This window comes from Miscanthus floridulus, chromosome 18 (assembly GCF_019320115.1).
Source record: "Miscanthus floridulus cultivar M001 chromosome 18, ASM1932011v1, whole genome shotgun sequence".
Classification (NCBI taxonomy): Eukaryota; Viridiplantae; Streptophyta; class Magnoliopsida; order Poales; family Poaceae; genus Miscanthus; species Miscanthus floridulus.
Genome location: NC_089597.1, coordinates 84209409 through 84236697, shown reverse-complemented (window position 1 = coordinate 84236697; position 27289 = coordinate 84209409). Strand labels below are relative to the sequence as shown.

The 27289-nt window shown below is 41.1% G+C and overlaps 2 protein-coding genes across 2 annotated transcripts; one reads left to right on the top strand and one right to left on the bottom strand.

Moving 5' to 3' along the window:
* Window positions 1-735: 735 nt before the first annotated feature.
* LOC136519530 (uncharacterized) lies at window positions 736-1668 on the top strand. Its single transcript, XM_066512920.1, has one exon. It carries the CDS (start codon window positions 792-794, stop codon window positions 1569-1571), a length of 780 nt encoding a protein of 259 aa, XP_066369017.1. The 5' UTR covers window positions 736-791; the 3' UTR covers window positions 1572-1668.
* A 15569-nt stretch (window positions 1669-17237) lies between these two features.
* LOC136522561 (uncharacterized) lies at window positions 17238-18610 on the bottom strand. Its single transcript, XM_066516365.1, has one exon. The coding sequence runs from the start codon at window positions 18532-18534 to the stop codon at window positions 17815-17817; it is 720 nt and encodes a 239-aa protein (XP_066372462.1). The 5' UTR covers window positions 18535-18610; the 3' UTR covers window positions 17238-17814.
* Between the last annotated feature and the right edge of the window lie 8679 nt (window positions 18611-27289).

Here is a 27289-nt window from a genome sequence, read left to right as displayed (position 1 = left end):
CGTATGAATCATGATCCGACCAAAAATTCATTTGATTTTGCTAAAATATTTATTTAGACTAAACTCTAAGAAACTAGAAATAAAACTACGGAAAAAAAATAGACCCCCTCCCCTTCTCTCCGGAAGACGCACCGGAGATGGGCCCTAGACGCGGGCGGCGGCGGCGGGGCGGCGAGGAACAGGAGATGCAGCGGGCGGCGTGGTGGCGGTGGCTTGCGTGAATACCAATATGCGTTCACATGTCCTGGAGATGAAAATTTCTATTCGTAGGCACTCACAAATACTAGTATAAATGATGATGTAAATATATATGGATTTTTTATTTATTTGTTCTCCAACCTCTGCTCGTGGTTAAATTTTTCACGTATGTTTTTAATTTATATAATTTGATGAATTAGCCCCGTTCATTCTGTAACTTTGAGCAATTTGGTCAAACTGGGCAACTTCAGGTATCATCCTGTTGCAATTGCAAGGTGACCTCACGCACAGCACTACTCTGTTTCGGGCAGAACGAAGCAGTTAGCCCATGATTTGGTATACCTGGTCACTGAGACTTGGAAAGATTGTTCGGTGTGCTTTCCCAAACCTGAACCCAAAGCTAAGTTGCCGGTGCTGCCTCCTCCTTCATCGCAGTTGCAGGTTGCTTCACTCCGCCGCAATTCTCACCCTCGCACAGTCGTCTTCTCCTGCGGCACTCAACGCATCGGTGCTTTTGGTGCACCCCCGCCACTACATAGCCGATAGCTCTGGGCTCTCCCCGTGCCGTGCCAGAAACGAGGAGCAACCTCTCGATGGACTCGGTGGCGTCGAACACCACCACCCCGTTCGCGGCGGCGAGCACGGCCGCCGAGGAGGGGGCGTCGACGCGGCGCGTCGCCAACCGCATCATCCGCGCGCTGCAGCACCAGCTCCGGCTGCTGCACCGCGCCGGCGCGGAGTTCTTCGTGCTCGGCGCCACGGGCAACGTGTACACGGTGACGCTGTCCACCACGCCGGCGTGCACATGCCCGGACCCCGCCGTGCCCTGCAAGCACCTCCTCTTCGTGCTGCTCCGCGTCCTCGGCCTCTCCCTCGACGAGGCCTGCGTCTGGAGGCAGACGCTGCGCCCGTGCCAGGTCGCGCGCCTCGTCGGCACGCCCACGTACCCGGACGTGCTCGCCGGCGCGCGCGCCAGGGAGAGGTTCCACCAGCTGTGGTCGGCCCGCCCGGCCAACAAGGCTGCCGACGACCGGCAGGAGGCGTCGTCGCGGAGGTCACTCGACGGCGCGGCATGCCCGGTGTGCCTCGAGGAGATGGCGCCGGCACCAGCGTCAGAGAGCAGCAGCGGGACCGCCGCGTCGCAGGCGATCCTGACGTGCAGGACGTGCCGGAACGCGGTGCACGCCGAGTGCTTCGCGCGCTGGAAGCGAAGCCGCTCACGACGGGCGGCGACGTGTGTCGTTTGCCGCTCGCGGTGGAGGCAGCCTAACCGGGAGCAGGAACAAGAGCAGTACATGAACCTCGCCGCCTACATGAACGACGACGGCGACGTCACCATGCAGAGCGCCGACGGCGGGCTGTGCGCGGGGTAGTTGTAGGCGATCGCTTATTCAAGAGGCTGATTGTGACGTAACCGTGTCTGTACATAATATAGCAACTCATTTCATTAATTGTTTTTTTTTCATTTTCATAGGGAACTGATTTGTACGATATACATCATGTACAAACCTGATGAGTTAATAAAACAATCTTATCTACATCTATTTTAATGTTAGCAAATATAAAAAGATCAAAAACACTTTTCTTCTGTCTCTCTCTCATTCGTCGATTCCGATCCTCGGTTCTCCTCCATCTCTAGGTCCGTTGTCGTCTCTCACTATCATCTTTCTTAGATTTAAGTTTGTACCGTCTCCATTCCAAATTATAAGACGTTTTGAATTTTTTTAGATACTTAGATTTTACTATGTATTTAGATATACATTATTTCTAGATATATAGTACAAGCATAATATCTAGAAAAGTCAAATGTTATATAATTTGAAATGTAAGAAGTAGCTATAAAACGTTCATTGACGCCTCACTACTCATGTCATAGCCTGACCGCACAAGACCGTCGCGTCACGTGTATAGGCATGTGGCATGTCTTCCACCTTTCTTGAACTTATAATTAACGTTAGGTAGCGTGCTCGTGCGTTGCTATGTAATAACTAATAATTTATATTAAAAACATACGGATCGTACGATAAGATAATAATACTGTAAAAATTAAATACCAACGTTAAAGTGACATTTAATCAAAAAAACAAAGTTTATAAATTTAATATAGTCATGGAGTGCGCGGCGTCGCAGGCTCACAAACTCTACTTTATAGACCTTTCCGTGATGCGGCTAAGATAATATTTTATATTGGCAGGAAGAAATCTCCGATATCCATTTCTTTCATTGCAATCTATTTATCTGGACAATGTTTGAGGTGAGGGCACGGTTACAGTTTTTAGTAGCTTTGCGATATTGTCCGAAGGTATGAGATGATTGATGTCCTGCAATGATCTTTTCATTAATTTAGTTTTCTATCTATGTTTAATTGTTTATTCAGTCTTATAGGCACGCCGGTAGATAATGGATGACAAAATTTAAGCATCCATAATTTCTCTCTGACTTTGAGCATGAGTTTTGTTTTATTTTTTAATTGATATATTGTCCTTTTATTTTTACTGTAGCGTTAGCACGGGCATGCATGAAAAACGAAGATGTCTTTACACTATAGAAATCTTTCAAGAAGATCATGCATAGATTATTCTTGTATTGAATATTATATATATATATATATATATATATATATATATATATATAATCACCTAAATATTCTAATTAAACTACAAAATTTTGAAATAGGATACGAGGTAAAACATGCAAACAAATATTTCAAAACTACCTGTAGAGTCCAAAGAACTTAATAAATAAATCCTTCTGGAGGCAATGCAAATTCTCTCTAATTTTTTATTTGGGGTAGTTAGTGTTATCATAGTACCCGCATGTATTCATAGAAAATAAATCGTGGACACTTTTTGGTGCGATATTTCAATATGGGTCCATCGTCCTGCCAATATTCCTAAGGCAGATCTGAAAGGACCTTGATGTCGCCTAGGAGACCTAGAGGGGAGGGTGAATAGGCCTATAAAAATTCAACTTGAAACTCTGTTAAAACAGAGGGCGGCACTGCCGCTCTTCAAAAATAAAGCAGACAATGTTGAGATTTCACAGATAGTAACCTGACCCTCTCAACTGTTCAATCCTGCAACAGAAAGACAAAATCCAGTTCGAAGACTGGATACCACAGAAATCTCACACAAGAGAGGATCGAGCTACCAAACCCTAACAATAGCTAGCAAAGAACTGAACCAGCAAGGGCACAAAGTGAAGCACGCGAGACACAAAATTTATCCCGTGGTTCAGCTCGCCACCAAGGCTTGCCTTGCCCTCATTCTCAAACCAAGAGAATGAACTCTTGAAGTGATGGGTAATTTCTTAGCTGCAAGATGAGGTTACAAACCTCCCAAGGCTGCCACACGAGTTGGAAAGTACAAGGGCGATGCCTAGCCGGCTAGGAGCAAGCTCCAAGAGTAACAAACCCTATAACCGCCAGCCAAACATGAACCAAATGCTCTTAGACTTTGGGAATCAGTAGATCTTCTCTCCAATCGAGTTTTGCTGTCTTTTCTCTCAAGTTTTGATGGTTGAAATCAAGGATTTGCTTGAGTGATGAAGGAGCAACAATGGAGGAGAGAGATGTGAGCTTTGGTCTGTTCAGTTTCGAACTGAACCATTGGAGAAGATGGCTCACCGTTGTGGGCCGGCCCAAATGGTATTTATACCTCTTGGATCCCAACGGTCGTTTATGGGCGGCACCGCCGTCCTCATAGGGCGGCACTACCGCCCTAGCCAAAATAGGTAGAATCTAAAGATTTTTGGCTGACTGCTTTGGCTAGGTAAGAGGACATAGATCTGTAGTTTTGAGCATCTGGTTGCACAGTTGACCAACTGTATTAGAATTCCTCTTTATAGTACGGCTTTTTCTAAACTCAAATTCAAAGCATAAAAGAATCTAAATGCCTTTGAGCTGGTTGCCACTTCATTTGGCAATTGAAAACTTTTATTATCGAATATGTTTTCCTTATTCTCATTATACCTTAATTATGTGACTTGAATCATTTCCATACATATGAGTTCACCTTCATGGCTTCAAGTCACTTCCACTAATGATTTGATCCTCAACACAATATGACTCCTCATAGCTTGATTAGTACCTCGACTCAATGCAAGTACTCTCTTCTTCACCTTAGCCATGGTACCTCGATCGCCAAGTCGTCGCTTGCCCTTCACCTCCGCTTAGTACCTCGAAGCCCTTTCCTTGCTATCTTCACCCTATCAAGCCATACTTAAGTCACATTATATTAAGCATCCATTGAAAAACATTTCTTCAATATTTTGATCCTTACTTGAATATTTTCTAGATATGAATATTGAGATCAATCAAGATTCAGTTTGTCTCACATAGAGACATACATGGATCAACATCAATATGGTCAAGCTAATTCATGATTCCTTATTTCCTTCTCATTTTGGCTTGACATTCCAATTGATCTTTCGTATATTCATCCATGTAAGCAAACCAATGTAAAGACTGACTTATATTCACTATACATTGTCATTTACCAAGTATGTTTGCTTTCACATGATGCTATGATATCCCACAACATAGAAGCCATTTCATTGATTCCATTTGCATTGTTGTCTTTTGCTTGAACTAGATTGCTTCCAAAAACTTCCAATACAACAATGCACAGTTTGGCATTCACTTTAACATAATGTGGCATATCATCAAGTTTGCCTACTAGTTGAACCTTGTATATACTTGTTAATACACAACCCACAAGTATATGCAATAGACTCAATTTTCTGTTCAATACTTAGCAAACTTATTAGACCTTTAATTATATTGTCATTCAATTTACCAAAACCCACTAAAGGGCTAGATGCACTTATAATCTCCCCCTTTTTGGTGATTGATGACAACACAACTAAAGCTTATAAGAGATTGATAAACATTAAGATTTTGAATCCTATTATATAGTGAGCTCTCCCTAAATGTGTGCATTGAAGGAATTCAAATTTTGGCCTCAAATGCCAAATGCACATATTTAAGATGAAGTGTGGGAACTCTCCTATATCTTAGCATTCATGGGGTGTAAGATGTAACATGATAACTGTGATGCTCATGACAGTTCATGCACTCAAAGATTGTTGATTAGCAGAGGGCGGCACTGCCACACCAGAGAGCGGCACTGCCGCACCAGCCTGACCAGCACAGGAGAAAACAAGCATCACTCAAGGCATGAATGCCACACACTAGCATAAATGGTCCTTATCAAGAGCATCAATTTAAACTATCCTTGCACACACCATAATATTTTATTTTTTAAAACCTTATATGTATGTCTCTCCTTTACCCCTTTCCATCCTCATATCAATCTCTCTCCCCTTACATTCTCCCCCAATATTTCTCCCCCTTTGGCATTAATCTCCAAAAAGGATCTCTCCACCAAAAGGAAGAAATGATGGTTGACAAGTGAGGGCAAGAGTAGGTAAAAGTTTAGCATATGAGATTTCTCACCTATTTTCTACCAAACAAAGTATGCAACTTTTAGGTCAAGATTCTTGAGAGGTTAGCATATTTGGCTCATACCTCACTTAGATGATAGTATAACATGAGACAAACTCATGCCATCATCACAAAAGGTATCAACCAAATATCTAAAGAATTCTCTAATCGCCACCACAAAAACAAACTTATAGTGTGACAAAAAAATTACATACACATGCACACACTAGCATGTAAAGGCCTAGATGCCCAAAGGTAATACATGAGTTCATGGAGCTATATACCTTTGTTCTAAGCCTCATAATCTCCACGATGAAGATGATTTTAATACTTGGATTTAGTGCTTTGATGGGACTAGTACTTCTTTATGCAAGATAATTTCATTTGTGCCCATCTCTCATCATCATCATCTTCAAGGAGATATCATAAACTTATGCTTGATATCAATTGAAAGTCCATTGCTAGCTCTTGTTGTCATATTGAGATATCAGCTGAAGACATATTTCTTGATATACCAAGTTAAATATTATCAATCAATACCAATTGAAATATAATCTTTATAATTTTGACACCAATTGAGAGTCTTCACAAGGCTTTCTAATGTTTTGGTCGTCAGCAGCTAGCCTAGGGGCCGTGGAATGAGTATATATACACCCAAAACCAAAACAAGCCATTGGAGTTCAAAAACTAGCCATCAAGACCTATACAAGTGTGGCACTGCCGCCCTTATGTGCGGCACTACCGCAGCTCTCAGAAACAACACAGGTCACCTCACGAAAAACGTCATATCTCTTTACTCCGAACTCCGTTTTTAGTGATCTTGGACTTTCTAGAAAGCTTGTTTCGAGAGCTATCCAGCCCAACCAAGAGAAATCTCAAGATCAATAAGTGCAAGTGTTGTTCTATTGAAAGGATCTTCACTAGTTGATGCTAATTGGAATGAATGCCCGTATCTCATAATGTCACCTAGGAAATGCTCATAAAGACAAGAGATAGCATTAAATTACATAAGAGAATTTCACAACTAGTGATCATTTTGGATGTGGAAGGCATGTAGATCACTATTTGCAAAACCTTATAACATAGACTAAATTCCCCTTTTTTGATAGTACATACATATATATGTGGAAGGCAAGAACATAGGCACTTTTGGTCAATTAAGTCCAAACAAGGGAATTTAAGCTATATTATGGAGAGTAGCTACTTAAGAGATAAAAATACAATCCAAATGAATATGAGAGATAACCAATTTGGATTGAGTCAATGTACCATACTCATGAGAGACTCATTCTTAGCAAGAGACTACACAAATGCACAAGAAGAAAAGGTTAGTCTTAAAAGACACAAGGCATAGGATGGGCTCCCCCTTAATATGTGCATCAAGTGCTTGAATTACTTGTGAAATGCACTAGAATCGGTTTAAGAGTCAAGGGAAGTTCATCCTATATCTTGGTAAAGGCATGATAAATTTGCAACAATTGAAATTATGCCAAGGAAACATACCACCACCAAGGTAGATAGATCACCACATAAATTTTCATCGATATGACTATCATAGGTGATACTTCAATGATTTGGATGGCTATAGTTCTCACTTGATGAAATATGGTAAAACTGAGCTCTTGTGATCATCCAAGATCCATATTAGTTTCTTAGTTCTTTCTTTACCTAGAGCAACTCACACAGAGAGCAAGGGTAAAATTCATGAAATTTGCAAGTTATGAACTAGGAGTTACAACTCTTTGTTGATAAGATCCTAAGAGATCAATGGGATGGATCATAGGTACTTGATGAGCACTTAGAGAGGAGAAATAGCAATGAAAGCCCACTTTTCAATTATTTTCTCCATCTCATCCAAATCTAGGTCCATTTAAAAGATTAGGACATTCAACATTTAAACCAGGAGCACTTGGTTTATAAAGACTGAGACCTCCTAGAATAATTATGAAACACCTAGAGAATCTAAAGGAACTACCCATCCTCCTTTTTCCATGTGTGTGACTGCACATCAAACACCTGAAAGAAACCAATAATCTCACAAGATATAGGCTAAGCTCCCCCTAAATTTGTGCATACAAGAGTACACAAAGTTCACTTAAGCACATTAACAATATGAGGTCAAGGGAGTGACTTGCACTATACTTCAACTGATTTGAACTCCTTGAAACTGCTTGCAATTTAATAGTCTCAACTGATTACTTCTTGTTCCAACTAGTTGCAATCACTTGCTGCTGCTTGTACTCTGATTGCAACTTATTTGGACCCTGAAGTGAGTTCTTTTCTTTCATTGAAACTCCTTTAGACCAAATTTATATTTCTCATATTTACTGATTCTTCATGACCAACTTGAGAGCTAACTCAATCTTGTTGCCACAATGCAATCCAATTCCATTCAGTCAGTTTTCAGATTCTGTCATCCTCAGAAAGGAAAAAGAAATCCATATCTCTCAGACCACTAGCCCAATATGCATGAAATTTGGTAGAGATCTTCATCTATGAGTCCTCTAACTTCTCTAAAAAAATTAGCTCATTTGAACTCCATTTGGTCTGTGAAAATAATTTTCTATCAGAACTGCTCAAATCTGAAACTGCACCATTGAAGCTGACAGAAACGAACTCAAAACTGATTTTCTTCAAAACCAATCTTCATACCAATTGTATAGCAACAAGTACTAGATGTGTATAGCATGCTCACAAAGTTTCAGGTAAATTTATCAGTATTTGAATCTCCAAATCCATGCTTGAAGGCAGTCAACTTAGATTTGCAATTTTCTAGACAGATTTGATGATCGATGATTCTTCTTCTTTTCCTATCCAATCTTTGAGGTGATTTCAGTTGAGAATACATACAGGATGTTATATCCATTCAGTCCTCTCATCAACACTCATAATCTTGTGAATTCTTCTTGTATAGCTTATTCAAATCAACCTCAAACTTGATTCAAGCGAAACTAAAACTTTTGATCTAAATGGTCTTTAGCAGCAACATCTTTCTTTAGGTGAAGAATAACCTTTAAGCTTGTGAATTAAATTAGCACAACATCTTCTTATTGATTTTCTATGAATAAGCTCAATCACAAGAAGACATTAGTAACACAAGCACTAGTTTTCCATTTAGTAACCATTTATATGTGGATGACAAGTGGGTTACCAAAATGGAGAAACCTCATAACATGGACTAAATCTCCCTTGATGTCTCATGCACATTCTTTTGAGTGGAATAGAAATGTAAATGTGCATGGTTGGTCATTTAAGTCCAAAGGGCAGATTTAACCCATATTATGGTGAGTGGCTAACATAGACAAATCTAATCCAAATTAGCTATAGAGAAAATACATCACATGGTTTTGGATTGATAGCCTTCATATAATAGCACACTCTATTTGAGAAATACATTCTTATTTAGTGAGACTACATAAATCACTTAGAGAGAAAGATTAGTCTCACAACTCTAGTCATAGATTAAAGTCTCCTTTTATAAGTGCTCTAAGTATTTGAATTTCTCACATAGCACTTTATTCATTTAAGAACTTGAGATTTTCACTCTATGTCTAGGTCATGGCAACAATAGTGTAATCAATTTGAACTATGCCAAGAGATACTCACAACCATTATAGCATGTAGATGCCCATAAGATGAGAATGAGAATTTGACAATCTAACATATGATAAGATTCCATCAAGTAGGAAGTTCTTGACTTGTGAGTAATAAGTCCTTTTACTTGACTTGAGCTTGATTCTTTATTCTTGGCCATTTTGAAATCTACTTGTATCCTCCAATGTGTACCAAGATTCCAAATCCATCAAACCAACTCATAATGTGCACGAACATAAACTTGCTTCATCTTGTTTTTCTTGGTTTGAAGTCCACAAAGGAAAGTCAAGTCACCTATGTTGCTTAATGTGGATGATCAATTCAATTTTGATTATATTTCTATTCTATGACCAGCAACTAATGAATATCCTCAAGTGCTTCTATTATCCTAAGTGGCTACACAAGACACAAAGGAGTTTAGTTTCAAATAAATTGCACTTGAGATTTAGATGTTACCGTCCTTCTTGATTGTAATGGATGAGGTGGTCTTTTCATCTTCATCTTGCACATATGAAGGTTGTAGATTTGTCCACGAACTAGAGTGGAGTCAGCTGCTACTATGTAGAAGGGACGACACTACCACCCTTGGGTGTGGCACTGCCGCCCTGCTGATTTGCAGCAGGGGTGTGCTGCACCTCTACATCAGAGTTGTCAGCAGAATTTGGTATAGTAGCCAACTTGAGGAGCTTCCACTTTTGTAGCATGTACTTCTTATGGTCTTATATCATCAATGGCCATTTTCTTGATTGCCCCACAAGGTGGTTCCTCATTACCTACAATATGAATAAGATCTTGCTCTACTAGAGAGCCATTAAAAGTATCATATGGCAAATGATTCATTTAGACTTGAAGTACTCTAGCCACTCTTAATAATTCACAAACACACATATATTTGTGAACTATTAGAGACTACACACGTCAAGTGGCTATCTAGCAAGGGTTAGGTACTAGTTACCGAGGTGAATATAAAGTTTGAAGTATTTCCATTGATTCATCTTTGGGTCAACCATATAAGAATATGCAATGTGAATTGATTGATAGCTTGAGTGAGTATTTTCAATCAACTTGCTCAAGCACCCCAAAGCTTCATATCACCTTCAAGTACCTACAACACTTACTAAGCACAATTTGGTACCCAAACTATGTTGGGTCCATTATGGTTAGTCACAAGAGACATAGGCACCCAAATGGCCTGTGTGCTAGCACTTGGTGAACCAATCACCTTTTTAGCATAAGTGTCATTTTTGGGCCTCCTAAGCATATTTAAATCAATTGACAAGTTGAGCTTAGAAGTGTTACCCATGGGACAATCCTTACTTAAATGTCCCTTTCCTTTGCAAGTGTAGCATAGGCGGTTCTTGTTCTTTCTAGCCTTCTCTTCTTGCACTTTGCTTGCTACCTTGCTAATGAACCTCTTTGTTGATGACGACAAGCCTTCACTTTTCTTATTAGGAGCCAATTTCATGTCCCTTCTCATGACAACCATAACACTTTCTCTTGCTTCTTCTTGTCTTGTTCTTTAGAAGTGTGGCTTGATCATCGACCTTGTTGGAACACATAGAAGCATTGTGTCCTATGTTGGAGAACTTGACATGAGCCATCTTCTTCTTCTCTTGGATCTTGCTCACGCCCTTCTCTTCTTTCTTCAAGGGGCAATCTCTGACATGGTGATCGTCTTTCTTGCACTTGAAGCAAGTGATGAGAGTCTTCTTTGATTGATGTTGCACCTTGATGGCCTTGGAAACTTTCCTGTTCTATCCAGGTGCGGCACTACCGCCCTTGGGGTGCAGCACTGCCGCAGTCTATGCAGCTAGCTGAACTACTTCATTCTAGACAGATTGCACTTCTTTAAGTATCCCCTTCACTTTGCCATTGTTGGACTTGTAACCCTTTTGATAAGGCTTGATGCATGCATCGGTTGATCCCTTCTCAAGCTTCTTCACCATGTCTTCATGGTTATCTTGAGAAGGTTGAGCATTGCACTTGCCCTTCCATTGAATCAAGTCCCTTTTTAGCATTTCAACTTTTTCCTTGAGCTGTTCGTTTTCTTTTGCAATGAAATCATCACAAGTTTCTACAATTACATGCTCAATGGAAGGTTGGCTTGCTTGAGAGCAACACTTATTAGCACATGATAAAATAGATAAAACTTGTGTATATGTGCATTTGTGAGTGTGAGGTTGGTATGATTTTACCGTTGTTACCACAACCTCATGAGCCACTTCTAGCATGAGATGAGACTCCATAAGCTTCTCATGAGAGCACAAAAGCCCATCATGACTTTCTTGCAAAGTCTCATTTTTGCTAGTAAGCCTTTCCAACTTGTCTTTGAGCATATAATTCTGATCTTCTAATTGAGCAACACAAGATAGAGTTAATAGTATGAGTTTGCTCAATTAACAAGTTTTCATACCTTTGGACCAAGCTAGCATGAGAGCACTTAATCTTTTCATGCTTTTTGGTCAACTTCTCCAAGCATTTGATCTTTTCAATGAGAAGCTCTTCTTGCTTGTAGAGATCTTCTTCTTGCTCTTAAATCTTCTCTATGAACTTGATCACTATCAACTTGTCTTTCTTGCTTAGACGTGTAAGGTGTTGATTGATCTCATCATCATCACTACCACTGTCACTATCACTATCACTCTCACTCACTCTCACTTGCCACTTTCTTCTCTTTCTTTGCCATGAGACCGATATATGAAGTGGTATAGAGAGTTGAGCTTCTTGGTAAGGTGGATTCATCATTTGGCTTCCACCGATCACAAGCTTCTTCTTCCTTCAAAATGTTAGTCTCACAAGAACTAAAGAAAGTAGAAGTACCACATGTAAAAATATTGTTCTCACCAACTATTTCATTACCATCCAATAATTCATATGTTGGTGAGGAAGTGGATGTAGCATGATCAAATAGGCCTTTTGAGAGAATCACTTGAGGCTCATCATTTGTCGATGAAGTTGAGCATTCCTCAAGTGGTTTTTCCAATGAGAGGTTGCTCTCTTCACATTTGGAGTTGCCATACATTTCCTTGAGCGTGGTCCAAATGATATGAGCATCACCAAGTGGTTTACCATCTCCAAATATGACAACATCAAGTACATCTTCACTCAAAGCACTAAATAAGACATTAGCAGCTTGAGCATTGAGTTGTAAGCATTTCACTTCCTCTCTAGATAAGTAGATCAAATCATCATGAGGAGGTGAAATGCTCACATCTACAATCTGCTCTATTTGAGGACCCATGGTCCTAAAAACATCAAGCACACTAGCAGACCAAGATGTATAATTTGAGCCATCAAAAAGTAAAAGTTCTAGAGATACCTCCTCACTTGTCGACATCGTTCTCTCAAGGCGGTTAAGCCCGAAATTGAGAGCCAGGCTCTGATACCAATTGAAAGGACCTTAATGTTGCCTAGGAGGCATAGAGGGGGGGTGAATAGGCCTATAAAAATTCAACTCAAAACTCTGTTAGAACAGAGGGCGACACTGCTGGCCTTATAGGGCGGCACTGTCGCTCTTCAAAAATAAAGCAGACAGTGTTGAGATTTCATAGATATTAACATGACCCTTTCAACTGCTCAATCCTGCAACAGAAAGACAAAATCTAGTTCAAAGACTGTATACCACAGAAATCTCACACAAGAGAGGATCGAGCTACCAAACCCTAACAACAGCTAGCAAAGAGCTGAACCAGCAATAACACAAAGTGAAGCACGCGAGACACAAAATTTATCCTGTGGTTCAGCTCACCACCAAGGCTTGCCTAAGTCCATGTTGTTGAGGTATCCACAAAAGAATTGGCTCGCCACCAAGGCTTGCCTTGCCCTTGTTCTCAAATCAAGAGAATGAACTCTTGAAGTGAGGGGTAATTTCTTAGCTGCAGGATGAGGTTACAAACCTCCCAAGGCTGCCACACGAGTTGGCAAGCACAAGGGCGATGCCTAGCCGGTTAGGAGCAAGCTCCAAGAGTAACAAACCCTAGAACCGCCGGCCAAACGTGAACCAAATGCTCTTAGACTTTGGGAATCAGTGGATCTTCTCTCCAATCGAGTTTTGTTGCCTTTTCTCTCAAGTTTTGATGGTTCAAATCAAGGATTTGCTTGAGGGATGAAGGAGCAACAATGGAGGAGAGAGATGTGAGCTTTGGTCTGTTCAGTTTCAAACTGAACCGTTGGAGAAGAAGGCTCACCGTTGTGGGCCGGCCCAAATGGTATTTATACCTCTTGGGTCCCAACGGTCATTTATGGGCGGCACTACCGCCCTAGCCAAAACAGGTAGAATCTGAAGATTTTTGGTTGGCTGCTTTGGCTGGGTAAGATGATATAGATCTGTAGTTTTGAGCATCTAGTTGCACAGTTGACCAACTGTACTAGAATTCCTCTTTATAGTACGGCTTTTCCTAAACTCAAATTCAAAGCATAAAAGAATGTAAATGCCTTTGAGCTGGTTGCCACTTCATTTGGCAATTAAAAACTTCTATTATCGAATATGTTTTCCTCATTCTCATTATACCTTAATTATGTGACTTGAACCATTTCCATACATATGAGTTCACCTTCATGTCTTCAAGTCACTTCCACTAATGATTTGATCCTCGACACAATATGACTCCTCATAGCTTGATTAGTACCTCGACTCAATTTAAGTACTCTCTTCTTCACCTTAGCCATGGTACCTCAGTCGCCAAGCCGTCACTTGCCCTTCACCTTCGCTTAGTACCTCGAAGCCCTTTCCTTGCTATCTTCACCCTATCAAGCCATACTTAAGTCACATTATATTAAGCATCCATTGAAAAATATTTCTTCAATATTTTGATCCATGCTTGAATATTTTCTAGATATGAATGTTGAGATCAATCAAGCTTCAGTTTGTCTCACATAGAGACATACATGGATCAACATCAATATGGTCAAGCTAATTCACGATTCCTTATTCCCTTCTCATTTTGGCTTGACATTCTAATTGATCTTTCGTATATTCATCCATGTAAGCAAACCAATGTAGAGACTGACTTATATCCACTATACATTGTCATTTACCAAGTATGTTTGTTTTCACATGATGCTATGATATCCCACAACATAGAAGCCATTTTATTGATTCTATTTGCATTGTTGTCTTTTGCTTGAACTAAATTGCTTCCAAAAACTTCCAATACAACAATGCACAGTTTGGCATTCACTTTAACATAATGTGGCATATCATCAAGTTTGCCTACTAGTTGAACCTTGTATATACTTGTTAATACACAACCCACAAGTATATGCAATAGACTCAATTTCCTGTTCAACACTTAGCAAACTTATTAGACCTTTAATTATGTTATCATTCAATTTACCAAAACCCACTAAAAGGCTAGATGCACTTACAAGATCACATAAAGGTTGAGAGTCCCTCTATGAGATTGCTCACAAGAGACTCAAACTTATATCTAATCATGGCAATGTTGAATTACTTTACATCAAAAGCATTGGCAATGATAAATGGGGACATATGTTTTAGTATGCATAGTGGAGAAAAACTCAGCCTTGATCTTCTCAGCAGCTTTTCTGAGCCTTTGCAGTGCTAACTTGTCCATACTCAGATAGTCAAGAGGTGCACCATAAAATTATGCACCACTAAGAAAAGTGTCATCATTGGTTGCCTTGACCTAAAAAATATGTCGAAATTAAGAATTACAATACCTAATACAACATCTCGGAACAGACAGTCAAAGTGGATACCTTATTCTATGATATATGTCTGTGTGAAATAGTGCTAAAGCCACACATATTTATACGGTGAGTATAACATACTTTGTTTTAAAATTTTATGAGAGATTTTTTAAGACACACAGTATTATCCATGTGACAGGCACTAATATTTACATATATACTCGAACCTGTGTGTACAGGATTATATGGAGATGCAGCGAAACTTATTCATGAATTTATTAGCGCATGAAAGAAATGGATATCGGAGAATTCTTTCTGCCGATATAAAATATTATCTTAGCTATATCACGAAAAAGTCTATACAGTAGAGTTTGTGAGCCTGCGACACCGCGCTCTCCGTGACTGTGTTAATTTCACAAACTTTACTTTTTAAATTAAATATCACTTTAACGTCGGTATTTAATTTAACAGTATTATTATCTTATCGTGCGATCCGTGTGTTTTTAGTACAAAAGATTTAGTTGTCCCGTAGCAACGCACGAGCACGCTACCTGAAACAGCAAACGAGGATGATGGAACACGTGAGCGTGAAACCAAATAAAAGGAGGAAAAAACTGTTTCTTTTGCAAATGCAAAGAGGAAAAGTAATTAAATGTAGGCAGATTTGACAATGTTCTCAGAAATGCAAAGATGTTCCTTTGTCTTAATTCTCTTTCCTTCTGTGTTAATTCTCTGTCTTTTTGCTCGTTGCCATGTATGCTAGTGCATGCAAACATGCAATGTGTATATGGATAACACAATAATTTTCTACTTCCTATTTTGCCGTGATTCCTCTATCACATGATAAGCAATATTCAATCAAGTAGAATTATGCATGCGAGAGATGTCGTGGGATCGCAGGCGTGAGTAGACGGACGAACCAAAATAAATATCGCACAAAAAATATCCACACTTTATTCTTTTTAGTTGTAGGAGATGTACATGACTATATGTACAATAGCCACTCAATTAATTTGAGTCAATCTCTTACCGATTTTTTTATATAGGATTAATCCTTTATTGCACTAGCATTTATTGTGGATCTTGAAATTTATTCGATTCAAGGTTGGGCCAAACCTAATTAAATAGAGGAAATTATTTTCTTTGCCCTAAAAAAGGTGTTGCTTAGTTTCTTGGTCCTTTTTTCTCAAACTTGCTTATTTGACCCTAAAACGAATTTATTTTTGTTTCTGGACCCTTCTGTTAGTTTGATGGGCTAAAGGTGTTAAGTTGTACGTGAAATGACTGTTTTAGCCCTAGCTTAAAAATAATTATTGAAAAATAAAAAATAATAATTCCATGCTTGAAAAAATATTGTACCTTATCTTGGAAAATTATTGATAGAGGCAGCCTGAAAGATCTATGAACTGTAGCCTTCGGTGCGAGGGGTAAAAGAGTCATTTCGTGTATAGCTTAATACCGTTAGCCCATCAAACTAACGGAAGAGCCAAGAAACCAAAAGAATTCGTTTTAGGGCCGAATAAGCAAGTTAAAAAAAAGACCAAGAAACTAAACAACACTTTTTTTAGGGCCAAGAAAATAATTTGCTCAATTAAATACTCTAGAATAACTCTAAAATCAATTCTTACATGCTCATCATCCTGTACCTTCACCAGAATCAGTTAGAATAACTCAGAATCAAGGAGCCAGAGCTATACCAAATAGACCCTTAGTATATATCTACTTCTTTTCACAATTTCAATCTGGTTTCTACTTCTCAATCTTCATTAATGTTCCGAGTCATTAGAAATAGGAAAAATTTATTATGGGACATCAAACTTGCATGGTATTGGCCGTTGCACACTATAAACGCAGAAATTGACTGGTTGCCAGCATTAGGTGTGAATTGAGAACTAGGTCATGTATCATGGCGTAGAATAACTTTTGTCCACCTTAGTATTCCCAAATACGAAACAATTAAAAGCTTATGAAACAAATGTGTACCATCTTTCATGGTATCAAAATTCTTATGATAGTTAATTGGATCTTATTGGCGAAATGAATTCCCCAAATAGAATTTAACAAATTTTGGATGAATATTTCATAATGTTTCGACTAGTAATAGGTAAAAGAATTGTAACTTTCTGTTTTCAAAATGGATGCTTGATCTAAAAAATTTCTTTGGGCAATAAAAAATGTTCAACTAGTTACATGTAAAAAAGCTGGCAACTCGGGTGTTTTTTTTGTTATATTAAGAAAAATAAGATAAAAATTTGTAAGTGAGTTACAAATCATATAGTCTTGTAGTAAAACATGTAGAATAAAATAGTCAACTTACACACAAGAATCAAGCACAAACATCCACATATCATTACATTTATTTATTCATTAAGAAGGTCTGGAGTACAAATCCTTCATATTACATACTACATGCCCAGTAAAATTGGGGCAGGCATAGAATTATACAATTTTAAGCAAATAGACAGAGCTGATGTCAGCGCCGCTTGTGAGGCAAAACGCCACAAGAGTGCCAAGCAAAGCCCCATAACAAACAACTGATAACCCATCAGCCACGACCTCAACGCTACCATATGCATTCCGCTGATGATCTATCAGCTGGAAAAACCTGCACCCTGAAACAACTTCAATTTGATCATCGTCTCCATGCAACAGAGGTTGCATGAACAAACCAGACTAATTTTCATGGCTAGACTACTAACGCTGCCCAAGGTTTTAGCTAGCTCAAAGCTAGAAGTGCAGCAAAAAACAGCCGCGATGGCATGTAAACAAAAGCATGCACTCTGTAGCCTAAAAGGAAAGCTAATAACGAAGTACCCACCAAGCAAACTAACGCACCCTCTATAGCCTACAAAGAATTGAAGGTCAAAGAAGTGCAAGCTCATCATGCTAAAAACTCATCGTCGACCCAACCAATGCAACCGATCGAATCAATTTTTGTTGCTCGACTTCGGCGCCCGGTCGGTGATGAAGGGCATGCAGCTGGAGCTGCGCGCGATCCCAGTGCCGCCGCCGCTGCCGGCCTTGGTGGCGACTTCCCTGACCTCCCTGGGGTTGATGCTGGACCTGGACCTGGGGCCGAGCTTGGCCCGGCGCCTGAGGATCTCCCGCATGGCCTCGGCCTGGAACAGCACCGGGTGCGTCCGGCCGAAGCCGTTGAAGCGCTTGCAGACGCCCATGTGCGCCTTGAGCGCCTCCTCCAGCGTCAGCGTCGTCCCGCTGCCCTTCTTCTTCTCGGCCTCCTCCGTCACGGCCTCCGCGCACAGGCCGCAGACCCAGCGCCCCGCGAACCTGCCGCGCACGCCGCGGATGTACTCGGGCGTGCACTCCTCCGACATGCCGCAGCACTCGCACTTGGCGTCCTGCACCTCAGGCACGGGGTGCAGCGGCGGCGGCGGCTGCTGCTGTTCCGCTGCCTTCTTCTCCTGCTTGTTGACGCCGCCGTGCTGGTGGTGGTGGTGGTGGAGCTCGTAGGAGACGTCGGACACGGTGCGCTGGACGGCATCGGACGAGGTCCGGCGCCGCTTGATCTCACCGTTGCCGTCGCCACCTGTGGCGTTGACGCTGGCGCTGCCGATGTTGCTCGCCATCGCAAGAAACGGCGCCGCCATGGCCATGGCGGCCGCACACGCCTCTCTGCTGGGAGCCATATATACGGATCAAATCTCTTTGTGATTCTTGGCACAACTTAACGTGTTGTGAGCTCCAATCAGTTCAAAGTGAAGATTGCTAACACTGTTGCTATGTATGTATGTGTGAGAGCAGCCATGCATGGGAGCTATTTATAGAGGTTTGAGAGGTCGGGCATGCGTGGCAATAGCCACTCGATGTGTCAAAAAGGTGGCGTGCAAGTTGATGTGTGTAAATAGTGGTGGATAATGCGGCGCACCACTGCACAATTCTTGACCTCAAGATTTGGTAGAAAGTGCTAGCTAGCGGCTGAGAGAACCTTTTCGCCAAGTTGAGGGGGCGCGCGCGATTCTGATCCAATGCACGTGATATGATGTCCAACAGCACAGGGGCATCATCACCATGTAAGTAGGGTTGAAAATGGCCGCCGTATATTTTGTATATATATAAATATGCAAATTGTGATCGTGAAATCCAGCCAGTTGCATTGGGGTCGCGGCTAAGTTTTGGTCTTTCCAACAGTACTACTATTGAGGGCGTGATCATATGATTTTGTTCACGGTTTGTTTCCCATGTGATTAACAAGTTAATGATAAAAAAACAAGTTAATTATTTAAGGCCTAGTCAGCTGCGATTTAGTACATGCATGTCTCGTCCTGGAGCTACACACACACAACACAAATTATTGTATTTATTACATCTATCACATGTTGTCTAATTAATATTTCAGATAATCAACATCACTGAGGTTGGCATGCGTCCATGACCATGTTCCGTCCCCAGCATGGACAACAGGCTGGAAAGCATAGTGGTTCACGAGCAGCTCGCCATGGCCGCCTTAGAGACGTCTCGAAGTGGGCTTTCTAGACTTATATTAGGACGTCGCAGTTCTTAGCAACTAAGAATGGAGTAGAGATTTGAGAATCAATGTCCGGCTCCTGCCAGATATTGTCTGTCCGACCAGATATATATACAGATAATAAAGGAATATATAGTTCCGGCGTTTTGCATCCGCAAATAATATAGAGTTAATTATATGGTTATTTGTCTTTGGTAGTCCCTTAATTCATTGGTCTTTGCCTATAATTTTAGTGTTGATCAAGAAATCTTATGTCAGTTTGCAATTTGAGAAAAAAATTCAAGAAAACTCTAAATATTGATTTGCAATGTGAGCTCACAGCCGCTTCATGCATGCATGAATCACTGGCCAGTAATTATCTATTGAGGCATGCATGTATCCAGAACTCCAAAATTTGCTATCTAGCTAGAACTCTCCTTAGTAAGTAGCAACAATTAATTTCTCATCAGAAGCTTCGAGAGAAAAATGAAAAGGAGAAATGGGATCGAACGATAAGTACGTGATCAGCTCTAAGCATACCTCCTTTTCACAAAAGCTATCAGCTTATCATACCATACACGCATGACTTATCAGCCTTTTTCTCTAGAGCTGGGCTATATATACTCCTAGTCATCATTTAATTTATCGCTATCAGAAAAGCAGGGCTATAGCTTATCAACTTGTCTGAGAGCAGTAAGTGCATAAAGTTTGCAAGTCACATGCAAAACTGATTAGGTCTACGCGCAATTGAAACTACTGATCAACATCGCGTCACGGTAGTCATGGATTTTTTTCCCATTGCCTTAAGCATCAGGGGATTGTAGATATTATGTGAAATGGACGTGGGTAGTTCATGTTATGTCATCAGTGACATCTATATGTTCGGCATCTATGTAGCGTCGTTACCCCTTGTATTGATGTTATGGACATCTTGTTTTATATTATGGGGCCATGTGAATTTTGGTACGGTCCTCAAATCCACAATTTTTTCTAAACTTTTATTAGATAAATGCTCGAACTTTACGCTACTATGCAGAACATTTGTAGAGAGGGTGAAAAATGGTTTTTAGAGGCGGTTCACCACTACTCGAGCGATGTTTTTTTTTATCAGGAGAAGGTGTTCAACCGCTCCAATCAATTTACAGGGGCGGTTGGTTTTCTGACGACCTTGGAAATACCAACTGCCTTGGAAATTATTTCCTAGAAATTTTAAATTTAGCAAGACATAAAAATAGTAAAAAGATTTAATCTAAAAAACAACCCACTAGCTAAGTATCATGATCACAAGTCACTACTAACTCACTAGTCAGCACGATTTTTTTGTGTAAAATACGCACATGCATTATTTCTTAAGACGATTCAAACCCATGACTTGCGCCCTTGCGCGTGGTATAACATGCATGCTATCATTGTCTTATTCTAGAATGTTTTCCTTAATATTTTGGCCCTAAATGATCTAAAATGAAAAAAACTTTCAACTACAAGTTTACGTGGTCGATCACTATAGCTTTTGTGCTTTGGTATGGGACATGCCTCCATTTGAAAAATAAAAAAAATATGAGAACATAAAACATATTTTTGGGGCTCTAAATGACCTTAGATAGACATAACATCAATGATAAAGTTTCATATCTTATCGAGCTCTACAACTTTTGTGAGCTCTACAGCTTGGCTGAGCTCTCTTTCCATCCGCGCGTGCGCGCAACAGTGCAGCTGGCTACCATGGCCATGGAGGAAGGAGGAGGCTGACGCATGGGGGCCACCTATAAGAGGGGCGAAAGAGAGCATTTCAACCTTCTATTAGCTACCGTTTTGATGGCAGTGGCGTATAGGGGTCGAAGCACTACTACAAAAACAATTTTTAGCAACAGGGGCTTTTTTTGTAGGGGCGGCTCCACTACCAACCGCCCCTACAGTGGGTGAGCTCGGGTCCCATGATTTCAGCCGTCCCTACAAATCTAACAGTAGGGGCGGCTGGTGATACGAGATGTCCCTACAAATGAGTAGATTTGTAGGGGCGGCTCACTCACCAGCCGCCTCCGATGTTGTGATTTGTAGAGACGGCTCTATCACCAGCCGCCCCTACAAATGATGCACGTGCAAAAGGCTGCAACCTCCTTCCTCCTCCTCGGGTCGCTCACTCGCACTCCGCCTCCACCTGCTCGCTCCCTCCATCCCTCCCACACCGCGACGCCCTCCTCGCCTCCGCCGCCCTCCTCCTCGTCTTCCCCACGCAGATCCATCCTCCTCCTCACCTCCTCCGCCCTCCTCCTCGCCTCCACCACCCTCCTCCTCGCCTTTGCCGTGCAGATCCGTCCTCCTCCTCACCTCCTTCGCCCTCCTCGCCTCCACCGCCCTCCTCCTCGCCTTCCCCGCGTAGATCCTGCCTCCTCCTCACCTCCCCCGCCCTCCTCCTTGCCTCCACTATGGCGGCGCGGAGCCCCAGCCGAGGCAGCGCACGGGTGCTGGCTGGTGGCCGACGGCAGATCTAGCCACGGCAGGCCTAGATCCGGTCCCCACCCCCACGCGGCGAGCGGAGGCTCGGAGAGGGGCCCGCCCGGAGCGATGGGATGCAGCCGAGGCCGGAGGATGCCATGGAGGAGGTGGAGGCCGAGGCGGCGACGGGGCCGGAGCTAGGGTTCTGGCTCGCGTCGCGGCGGCGGCTGACACCTGACGACCCCTTCTGCGCATCCGCTTGCCGCCTCCACTCGAGCCGGCACCAACTCCATGCCTCGACATCGTCGCCCGCCACCTCAACACAGAGAAGTCCTCCAATCCCATCGGAAACATGACCATTTTACCATTCCTGGCCTAGCAACCCTCTTAGATGTCTGAGCAAGGTTATTGTACAAATCTGTAGGGTTGATAGATTATTGCTGATTCTTTGATACTCTGATTTTGATACTCTTAGACTTGTTGAGGTCTTACAGTCTAGCATTGTTTTACAGTCAAGCATTGTGTGTTTTAGTACTATTTCCAGGAAATAGTTTCAGGTTAGGTAAATGCAACTGGATTGGGTTTCTGCATCTGAAATTTGCCTGTGAGATAGTAGTAAAAATAATAGCAAAGGATCATCATGCCTCTGTTGGTCATGTTATTTTCTTCACTGGTCGTGTCGGTTTTTTATCTAACGGCTCTCCTTGAAAATGCCAAATGCCCCTCTAGTGTAGCTGTGATTATTAGTATGTTTGATCCCTAAAGACAGGAGAACTTTCCTTTTGTTGCTATAGTTTCATGCACTGTGCAATGACTTGGTACCTTGGTGTATATGAGACATGAACGTATTTCACTAAGCATGAAATGAAATGAAAGCATTTGATGTATTTTTATATCAGTAGTAGGTGCTTGGTTGGTGTTTTCCTTCCTGGGACCTTCAGATATGATCTAGGTCTTGTCGTGATTAATTTCTATCTCATTAATTCTATTTTACAGTAATGATCTGATATATTGAATCTTGTAGGCAGCATGGGTTGCTGGGCAGTATGCCCATATCAACTTTTCAGACCCGAACAATTTTCGTCAGGCTATCACTGTATAGTCTCGGGAATGCGCGATCCAGATCTTCCTGTGAGGGTTGATTCAGTCTTTGCACTTCGTTCTTTTGTTGAAGCCTGCAAAGGTTATTATCTGGTATCTCTAGTTCTAAATTGTGGACACCAGTTCAGATAATGATTATAATTTTACCTTGGTGTGTTGTATTGTATGTTGGTATTTTTGTTAAATTTATTTCTTGAAATTTTTTTTAATAAGCATGAGGTCTGATCTGATGAACAAAGTGACTAGTTCTATGTGAACATGTTTTCCATTGTGAGAAGTAGTACTTTCTGCATTTGTTGTCTGTGAGTGCAGCCTTAAAATAGAAGTACTCTTCATGTTAGTCCAGTTTTCACGGTTTGACGTTAGCTATTTTTGGTTACCTTCCTACAGATATTCTTGTTCCTTTGGACAACTATTCCCGGGAACTGATCACTTTCTTGCTTGCAAAGATCCAGATTACCAGCAAAGCCTGTGGAATGCACTAAAATCTGTAAGTTTTGCTTAGAGTGATCCATTAACTTTTGATGTTCTGGACAATACTAGTGCTACTACTTTTGCTGAGAAGCGCCATTGCTTGTAGATTATGATGGACGAAAACATGGAAGATTCTGATATTGAACCTGCTCCCAAGCTCATTGAAGTGGGTTTTCAAAATTGCAAAGGCAATGTGGATCAGTGGGTTGAGCACTACCTCAGGATTACAATTGAGCGGTTACGTCGAGCAAAGAAACCATACTTGAAATGCCTCCTTGTACAAGTGGTAAGATGCTACATGAACACTCCTATTTTACTATTTTATTTCCTATCTCAGCGCCGATTGGTTTTATTGAGCACAAAAACCATGTGGAGTGTCTTCATGTCTGAGTTGTAAGATGCAACATCAGCATGCCATATGTGTTTTTCTGATAAAGTACTAATCTTTTGGAGAGTTTTTGCTAGTTTTATCCACTATTGGTCCTCTTTTGTTCTAGTATTGTGGCTAGTAAGGGGATGGGATTTATCTAGTAAAATTCAATATTTCTGTACTTGTATAAGGGCAAATATCATACCTATCTTTTGAATCCAATTGATGCTAAATTACCCCCCCCCCCCCCGCGCGTGGTGAACACGCTAGAGAGCTGTAAGATTCGTGCCATTAAAAAGGTGAAACAAGCACCCACACATCTTTGGCTGCAGCCCTGAAAAAGCTGCCTATGCCAGGCAACTAGATCTGACCACAGGCACTCAAATGTGGACGCCTGGGATTGCTGCCTGGGACAGGCAGCTTTCCCAGGGCGTAAACCAAACAGGCACTACTGCCTAAGCTCCACAAACTGATAAGGGAAGGATGACATGGAAAGGCTAGAGAGAATCCTTATTCTAGGCTAAGGAGCCGCTGATTACAGCCTGACCTGCTGAGACATGGCAAACCATACCTGTCTTGTGAACACACAATAAACTAGCAAGTGTTGGATAGGTTCATGCTGCTGGATGGGGGTACCCCTAGTTTTGCCAAGCTGCCTGCATCTAAAAAAAATGCTTGGATGGCATACCGAAGGAATTATCAATTCTTATTGTATTCCATTATATAATAACGCCATGGTAGGAAAAAGGAACTTGACCACAGGTTACAGGTTTTTTGCTTTATCTTAATACAGGGCAGTACCGAACGCTTTACGGCTTGTTCAGATTGTGGAGGGGATTAATTAAACATGGCCTTAGGGATACTCACACGACTTGCGAGCATGAGGGCTTGAGCCTGGGTATGGGATGCTTTACCAACTTCACTGTAGATAGAGGGCAAATAATGTGAGAGGCTGCTATGTAACTGTCTTCTTACATCTCATGGTCTCAAAATTTTCCTGATCAAGTTTAATTATTAGTAGATTCACCACCTACTTGTAGCACCCGATTTTAAGGACAAAACCAGATACCATATGTGAGCCCAGAAAGTCAAATCTCACATATAGCTACAAATAAAGATAATATCAATAGACAATGCTTAAATACATAGCATATTAGTATAAGGAATATAACCTCAGAGTATAGACAGCAAACAGCGAAAAGACATCTCTGATCTTCGGGTGAAGACTCTAATTCCATAGGGACAACTAACTGGTTGATCACAAGCCTAATTCCTCCAAACTCTAACAATCTGGTACCCATCCGGGATTTTTTCCAAATATGTGTAAAATAAAGCAAGCGTAAGTACATGTTACATGTCGTACTCAATAAATATAACATGAGGCTCATGAAACTCAAAAGGCTGACACTGGTTTAACTACGATTAACTTTTAATGAGTCATTTTTAGCAACTGGGTGGCAACAAGTTTATCATAAGCCCATAAACACATGATCAGGTAAACATAAATAATGAATAGCATAAATAGTAATTATTAGTGAGCATCTTTATCATCAATATCATCAGTGTTCATCATCTATTCCGTAAATGTTCCAAGGCCGCTCGTGACCGTGAGCACGGCTGATATACCAGTTTTACACTCTGCAGAGGTTGTACACTTTCATTGTGAGTCGAGATTTACCCTTTCGCCCAAGGCGGCCAACCTCTTGAACCACTGCGAAGGAAGGTCGGCAGGGTTCACTATGAAGCCTTTCAAAGGTTCGTCTAATAAGTTAGGGCCATTAGATTCACTCAGCAAACAGATATAGGAACCCCTTTGTCGAATGACATAATTCCATCACGGATATACACATAAGAGTAGAGACTGTCCTATACCCAATTCAGCAAGCCATTCTTACGCCAATAAAGGTAACCACTAACAATTTAGAAAAGGTTCTTAGACTGAGCTAAAGCTAGAGCCATATAGCCCTCATAGTTGTACTGTAAGTCCTGGATGATCACTTACAAATAAGTCCTCAGGGAAAGGAATCTAGAGCATCATAAATAGCCCAATGCTCTAGCCCCCTTATTCCATGTTGCTAAAAACATCTTTTAGTGTTTATTGCATATATCATTAGTCAAGTTACAAGATCATGATTGTAGTTGAGCACTAGCATCAAACTACCCAATGCAATACCCATAGGTATCAAGGTACAGGGTAACAAAGTACTAGAAAATCCTTAGTGACAGTCAAGGTAGACACATGCAGCATGAATTAAATGATTAAAGGTGTATAGGACAACAAGGAAGATCCCATGCGATACTTGCCTTAAACTTAGATCCTTCTTTAAGCCCAAAACTTCAAAGATCTGCTTCTTGATTCACCACATATAACTCACTGATTGGACATGATCATAAAGCACCACACAAGCATTCATGCAATCATACACGAAGCAAACAATAGATCAAAATTAGAACAGTACACCAAACATAAAATCAAGATGAAAAGTTTATAAAACGAATCTACGTCTCGCTACGAACACACAGACACGAAAAGCACGCTAATCGGAGCTACGGTGAAAAAGATACACCTACCGATAGATTTGCTTTATACGTGGAAAAGAAAACTATAGGCTTCATTTATTTCAACTATATAAAATCTTATATAAATTGAATTAAGTCAAATTTAGATTCGAATTATAAAACTAAAGTAAAACAAATCATATTTTATCTATAAAATTCAGTTGCATAATTATTATTCAAGATATGATTTAAACCATGAAATTCCAGTATTAGTGAAATGATAAATATTGTTACTAACGCATAGATCTCATCGTAATAAATCTAGCGTAACTTGAATGGGTCAAAACGGAGCTAAAACGCAGAAGATATGAAATAAACAAGATTTCCTTTATTATAATAAGAGATTAAATCTAACATTGAATTTTAAAAGTTGAAAACATATCTAACAGTAGTATGAACATGTAGATTATGAAATTACAAACCTAACGCAATTTGAACGGGTCAAATCAGAGTTAAAACAGAGAAGTTATGACTAAAACAAAATCAGTGGCAAATCTGTAAATAAGCGAAAACTTATTTTGGATCTAAACCGAAGAAACTACGCTTTCTAAAGAAGAAAATGGATTCTGAAAAGTGCTATGGACCGTGGGTTAGATATTAGAAAACGCAGGGGTTCTTTTGCAATATTGGTCGGTCGAACGGGTACAGGCAAATCAGGGCCACCGGATTGGGAATTGACGGCGGAGATTAACAGACGGGGAGAGAGAAGAGAGGGGCTACCGACGACGGGTGGGATGGCGGCAGCGCCATGACTGGTAGCAAGCGAGCTCGCCGGAACAGTGATTCCGGGCGCGGTTTACAGCGGGTAAGGCATGAGCGGAGAGAGGGAGGCACGATGAACTTACTGCGATGGATCTCGGCGGTGCGGAGCAAGCAGAGGCGGCGCGGAGCTTGGCAAAGTGGACGGCTCATCGGCTGCAAGGATTTGACGGCGCGGTGTGGCTTGGGTGAGGCAATAGCTTGCATTAGGGCACGACAGGAGGCGGCGGAGTGTGGG

Excerpts from the sequence above, each read along its gene's own strand:
- LOC136519530 (XM_066512920.1), top strand. The coding sequence starts at position 792 with ATGGACTCGGTGGCGTCGAACACCACCACCCCGTTCGCGGCGGCGAGC.
- LOC136522561 (XM_066516365.1), bottom strand. The coding sequence starts at position 18,534 with ATGGCTCCCAGCAGAGAGGCGTGTGCGGCCGCCATGGCCATGGCGGCG.